Source organism: Conger conger, chromosome 11 (genome assembly GCF_963514075.1).
Source record: "Conger conger chromosome 11, fConCon1.1, whole genome shotgun sequence".
Taxonomy (NCBI): Eukaryota; Metazoa; Chordata; class Actinopteri; order Anguilliformes; family Congridae; genus Conger; species Conger conger.
Window position 1 is genome coordinate 11,206,870 of NC_083770.1, and position 6,682 is coordinate 11,213,551.

General features: G+C 48.3%; 1 protein-coding gene across 1 annotated transcript; it reads right to left on the reverse strand.

Annotated features, from left to right (window-relative positions):
* Window positions 1–26: 26 nt before the first annotated feature.
* Window positions 27–6,150, reverse strand: mier3b (mesoderm induction early response 1, family member 3 b). The gene is made up of 12 exons (XM_061261483.1): window positions 6,123–6,150; window positions 5,248–5,393; window positions 4,602–4,736; window positions 3,686–3,809; window positions 3,184–3,257; window positions 3,020–3,092; window positions 2,479–2,624; window positions 2,245–2,326; window positions 2,065–2,159; window positions 1,663–1,790; window positions 1,138–1,289; window positions 27–433 (listed from the first exon to the last, which is right to left on the reverse strand). The coding sequence occupies exons 2-12, from the start codon at window positions 5,344–5,346 to the stop codon at window positions 27–29; spliced, it is 1,515 nt and encodes a 504-aa protein (XP_061117467.1). The 5' UTR covers window positions 5,347–5,393; window positions 6,123–6,150.
* Window positions 6,151–6,682: the final 532 nt, after the last annotated feature.

Below are 6,682 nucleotides of genomic sequence, written 5' to 3' on the forward strand. Positions count from 1 at the left end.
TTTTCTTCCAGTGAGTAAAGGGCGCGTCACTCGGCCTGCAGGGCGGCGTGCTGCTGGTGTAAGGAGCGGAAGCCGTTGGCCTCGCTGCCGAAGTCCGAGACGGAGACCGCCATTTTGGTGCCGGCCAGGCGGTGGGCGTGGCCGCGGGGCTGGAAGTCCACGCCCAGGTCCGTGACCGACACGTCGTTGGCGAAGGGCTCGGACAGGCCCATCTTCAGTCTGCGCGGGGGAGGCCGCTCGCGGGCCTTGCCCCCCCGCGGGTCCGCGTGGTAGAAGCCGGCGTCCAGCATGTTTAGGCAGTTGCCGTCGCCGTTGGGGGCGAAGCCCAGAGACTCCTCCCGGCCCAGCGCCCCCTGGTGGTGTAAGCTCTCCAGCGGGGCGTATCCGAAGGCATCACCAGGGCTACACACCGTGGCCACGCCGCTGCTCAGAGCTGAGGGAGAAACATCATTATAGCGGCCATCTTTATTTTCTATAGCCTTCATCAGCATTTTCTAGTTGAAGAGTTGCAATACTACACTACAATGGTTGTCAGGTGCAGGCAGGCGGGTGGAATACAATCATTGTTGTAGTTTCAATTAAGCAATCTGTTAGCAACTTAACAGCATAACATTTTTAGATATTAACAGATGTAATTTAATCCGTAGAACAGAACGTGAAACTAATTTAAGCTTACGTCAACCACAGACCTTATTTTCAGCAGAAATCAAAATCCCTACGGGAAAAAAGCATGGGTAATCTGCCGAGGGAACCCAAGGCGGAGGAAACGGTCGTGTTGGCCTACAAAAAGACGTCAAAGTAACGCTCTATTGACATTATGATTCTTGTCATTTCTAAGAGTCCAAGAACAGCTGTGCTGATTATTTTATTTCTCCTGTTCGTTTAAGCCATTTGGTTATTGTTGACCATGCTCTGCTCTGACCCAGTAATCATCATATTCTCATTCTTATAGCAGTCATTATCATAAATATTACCTTTTCATTTTAGTGGAATGGTAGCGTTAAATATTGAGCCCTGTATAGCAGAACTGTACTTCTACCAAGCACGTTTATGAACAGAGTGCAGAATGTGGGGCTTGGGTGGACCCTGACCCCTGACCCCTGACCCCTGACCCCTGACCCCTGACCCCTGACTCACCAGTGAGGTCGCTGGCGGTGATGGAGTTCAGTAAGCTGAGCTGCTGGTCTGCGCTGGGTTCCATCCGACCCCCAACCCCGCCCGGGCACACTGACCCCGCCCCATCCACAGCCAGGCCTTCTGCCTCGTCCACCAGCCTGTCCATCAAGTCCCTGAGGGGGCGGGACCAACACAGATACAGGAAGTGTTCGTTACAGCCCGCAGCTGTCCCTCTCCGGACGAGGGGGTTAGGGAGTGGCACACTTACTTACTATATTACACATAGTACTTCTGCCTTAAAGCATGGTTAACAACTACACTACCCAAAAGCTCTATACACAGAACAGTCGTCAGCTGAAACTATCAAAATAAATAAATAAATAAAAGAACATTAAACAACTACATTCTAGGAGCTGAACTGAAAAGAAAATCCACATAAAGTCCAGACCAAATGGGTCTGAACACAGGCGAGTGTCGCAGGGGCACAAGGCCACGCCCAGCTGATGGGGGTTGGGGGGGTTGGGGCCGGTAAAAGCAGTCACTCACGTCACTCCGGGGTAGCAGCTGTACTTCTTCTTCCCAAACCGGGTCTGCTGCACGAAGTAGTCGAAGCGCTCCGACTTCTTCCACATGTAGTAGAAGGCCACGCACTCGGCCACAGAGCGGGTTCGCACCTGAAAAACACACGGCAGGAGAAACGGGTCACTTCCTGTAGAGAAATGGGTCACTTCCTGTACAGACACAGACCCTGCCCAGCTAAAAAGGCACACACAACATTCTCTCAGGGGAGTTATTATTGGTAAAACACTAATAAAGAATTGTATTAATACAGCACTTTTGTCAAAGTATTTTTCAACAGATAAGAGCAGGAAAGTAAAAACGGCGACACAGATTAGCAAGTAAAAGAGCCCCCCTAGTGTGGCACCCCTGTCCTACTGCAGGCCTCACCTTGTGTTTCTGTATGAGGTGAAAGTTTTTGTCGTAGATCTGGAGTGCGTGCTCAAAGTTTCGGCACTCTTCCTCGGTCCAAGGAAGCCTCTCTTCTGGAAGGAAAGAATAAATGAGTTTGTGTTTCTCCACAGGAGGAATGGACGGCGGGCTCACTCCATCAGCATAACGTGCACTCACCCTTTGAAGACTTAGCGTTGCTGCGATATCTTTCAAGTGCATCGTGGGTATTGTAGTTAGACTTCATGAGCTCGTACAGCGCCTGCAGGACAGACACAAACATTGACGTGAATACATGCTTCCATAGTTAAAGAAGGCGAAAGCGTATGAGAGAGAGGGATAGAACGAGGGAGGGAGAGCCGGAGAGAGGGAGCGAGGGAGACGGAAAGAGGGAACCCCGGTGTTGGGACGTACCTGCTCGTGGTCCCGTACGTGTACTCCCGCTGTGGCACCAGTGCTCTTCCCCTCTGGCCTCAGTGTGGCCTCCCACAGGAAGTCCCGCACTTTACCTTCTGCCAAAACGCCAGGCTTCCACAGCAACTGGTCTTCATCCTCATACACTGCAACACCACCCCAGGGCATTACAATAACATTACAGTCACTATACACTAATGTTAAACCGATACACTGACATTACACTCACATTAGAATAGCTATACACTGACATTCACCAACCTAACAGTAACATTACATAAACTACACTCTAACGTTACAATAACATTAGAGTACCTATACACTGACATTACAATAACATCACAGAAACTATACACTAACATTACAGTAACTATACACTGACATTACAATAAAGACACTAACATTTCACTGATGAAACATTAACATTACCCACACCATACAGGACTTGCATCAACGTTACTCCATCACACAGGTATTACAACATACAAGACATTACAGCAACGTTAAACAACTGCACAGGTATGTTGCCCCACACACTCACCCTTTTCATTATCGCCGTAGTGACAGATGTGAGTTGGAACTTCAGCCTGGTACTGAGACCCCACCATTATCTCCTGCCGAGAGAGACACAGAAACACGATTAGGGCCAGTTCCTCTGCGGCCGGGGGGGGGGGGGCGAGCTGGGCCGCAACAAGAGGGACTTGCCTTTCTGGAATCTTCCGGGCTCACCCCATCCTCTTCCCCTTCAGACTCCTTGTCCCCGTCGTAAATAGTGCTGGCTGAAACCATGACAACAAAACACAGTGAGAACACAGAAGCATTTGTTCAAGGTACGGCAGCCCTTTCGGTCTCGATACGGACGCAGCCTGTACGCCTTCAACATCTGTATTTTAGTTCTTGGCTAGGTCAGTTAACTTGCACGGGACTTTTAGTGACGTTACCCCTAAACGCACTGGTCTGGGAAAGTATTGTATTGTATTTTTGTTAACAACAGGCAAACAAGTATTGCTTATATTACTGAAATGAATGCTGAGTTTCTCTGCAGAAGAGAGTCTTGCTGAATGTAATGTCATGGAGACCGAGAGGGAGGTTCCTGGATTGGAGCAGATCCGCGGCCGGGACACTGGCAGACAGAGCGGGGCACAGAGGTAGGGGGTAAACGAGCCACGATTGGGCCGTTAAGAGCTGTACCCACTGCAGGACTTACATCTGAGGGTGCGAGGGAAGAAGTCAGTGGCCTCGTGGGACGTGACAGAGGGGGTGAGGTCATCTGCCGAAGACTGTGCCTCTTCCTCGTAGTCTCCTGAGAGCAAGTCTTTCGCTATTTCCTCCTGAGGATGAGGTTATACATTAGACACACACACACACACACACACACACACACATCAGATGAGTGCGTTTGCACACACATGCATCGTAACACACACACACATCGGACGAGTGTGCTTGCACACACGCATAGTAACACACACACACACACACACACGCACACACACAAAGCAGACGAGTGCATGTGCGCACACCCACACATACATATACACACACACACACACACACACACACACACACACACACACACACATCCCCACACACATACACCCACACACGCACACACGCACACACGCACACACCCACACACGCACACACCCACACACGCACACACCCACACACGCACACACGCATACACGCATACATACACACACACATACACACACGCACGCACGCACACATACGCACGCACGCACACATACGCACGCACGCACACATACACATACGCATACGCATACGCATACGCATGCGCACGCGCACGCGCACGCGCACGCGCACACGCACACGCACACGCACACGCACACGCACACGCACACGCACACGCACACGCACACACACACACACACACACACAGACGCACGCACGCACACACATACATACACGTACACGCACATGCGCGCGCGCACACACACACACACACACACACACACGCGCACACACACACACGCACACACGCGCGCGCGCACACACACACACACACACACACACACACACACACACACACACACACACACACGCACACACGCACACACGCGCACACGCGCACACACACATACCCACACACACACACACACCTTGTCTAAGGTCATGTCGGGCAGCTCGTCGGGCAGTTCCCCTGATGACTCGTCCATACTGGACGCGGCCGCGGTGCTGACCGACGCCTCGTAGCGGTAAATCGCCAACAGCTCCTCCAAAGGCATGTTACCTTCCTGTAACCCAGCAACGGCACAAATCACCACAGACATTCAACATAAACGCTACTTTATCTTTAAAGAAAGAAAAGTGACATTTCCTCATTTTCTAGGCCAGGACCGATGAGCACTGCACTCTCCATATACCGTTCAGTTGGACTCGGATGCCTTGCAAAAAAATATTATTAAATAAATGTTGGTCAAAAAAAGAGCGAAGTGCTACACCGAGCAAACGTTTCAACTACATGCTTCAGGTCTCAGAATAAGTTGGTTTCATCTTTACTATCCATGGAGATTAATCTCATTCCGTTCCTGTGTCAAGAATAACCAATCAGCTCTGTACTCCATATGCAGTGTTAGGGTCTACTCTACTCTGGTGAAACTGCACTTGTCTCTGCTTTGGTTTAAACCATCCAAACAAAATGGAAATTAATATTTTATAATAAATAAGTCAAGTAAATAAATACAATAAAAATGAGATTTCTTGAGGCTTATGCCAGTTTCTAGAGGGGGAAAACAGCTACCATACCTTCTCCAAGTCAGCGATTTCTGCACCAAAGTTCTTCTCTCCATCCTGAATCTCTTCATCCTCCAGAGTCTGCTCATCGTCGTATTCGTGCACCAGCATCTCTGCCGAAGGATCGAAGTCGTGATCTTCCGAAGACAAAGAGCCGACTGCACAGAAAAACATAGCGGGTTTAGCTTGGTGAGGCAAACCCTAACTCGTTACAACAACATACTGCGGGTCAACCTGCACACTTAGCCTCAACATTACCAATAGTCTGAATGTGCCCGTGCATACAACAACTTGAGACTGCTAGTGTTGATGTGTTTGTGTCATTCTTAACTGCTTGACAGATGGGGGTACTAATTAAGTTTATCTGAAGTCAAGTTCATTAAAAATACATATGGAAATTTCTTAACAAATAAATGCAAGGGTATTTACTTCATATCGGTGTAAAATATTCACGTTACACGTCTCGTCATACCGACGGAAAAGGACATTTTAATACATATCATGCGATCTTTTATGATAAAATGTGTTCCAGCTGTTATGGACATTGCTCTGCGGAATGTGATCATAATCGCCCATCACAAAAACTAGGTCTAAAGAATAAGAATCGAAAATCAATTCAGAGGACCTGTTGATTCAGTTAAACTCCACAGATTCCCACGTCCTGATGTATTACATGAAGACGGGTACATTTAACGAGACAAATCGAGCTAAATGGGCAACTCGCTGGAAACACTCATCGACAACAGGTAGTGAGTAATTCATAGCTCCTGCAAAATACTGCAACTACAGTTCAGTTCAGCAAATTGTCATTTTTATAAACCGACAGCATTTCTCAACTAAAAAACTAATCAAAGCGTACAAACAGGCGGCTAGTGGAAAAAACTCACCTGGACTCGAACTTCCAAAGGAAGCCTGTGGAAGAGGGGGAAAGCGAACGAATGAAAAACTGGGATTTTCTTTAGTGTTTAAATTCTGCAAGCAGCCCAACGTTTAGGCGAACACAGCCACCGTTGCGTTACAGCACACAGCCAGCTACACTGTCAACCCATCATCAAAATTATTAAATAATTAAATAAATATCTGCGACCCGTTTTTCCGCTAGGCGACGGCTATATCCACGGATACTTATTGCTAACCGCTTCGTGGCGAAGACGAAACTCAATGTCAATGCCATTCCTAAATCGCGACATGAAAAATCATGTTAAATGCATCAGATGTTTGAGCCGTGTAAGCGACCTGGCCATAGTGTCGGCGCTCACAATTAAGCTAATCAAGCAGAGCCGAGAGCAGCCATAAAAACAAACACTCTCTCGATTTGCGCGGCCAACTGCGCCGGATTCTCTCAATCAGCCGCCCGCAAAAATATCTTTAAAATGATCGAATAATAAAAACGTATTAATTCCAATACATTTACATAAAAATACATTTTCTCAACTGGATAGATTTT

Bases quoted from the DNA above. Each gene is read 5' to 3' on its own strand.
- mier3b (XM_061261483.1), bottom strand. From the start codon at position 5,346: ATGCTGGTGCACGAATACGACGATGAGCAGACTCTGGAGGATGAAGAG. The intron at 4,737-5,247 runs GTATGGTAGCTG...GCTGGGTTACAG, and splicing joins AAATCGCTGACTTGGAGAAG to GAAGGTAACATGCCTTTGGA. The intron at 3,810-4,601 runs GTGTGTGTGTGT...CCTCATCCTCAG, and splicing joins CCGACATGACCTTAGACAAG to GAGGAAATAGCGAAAGACTT.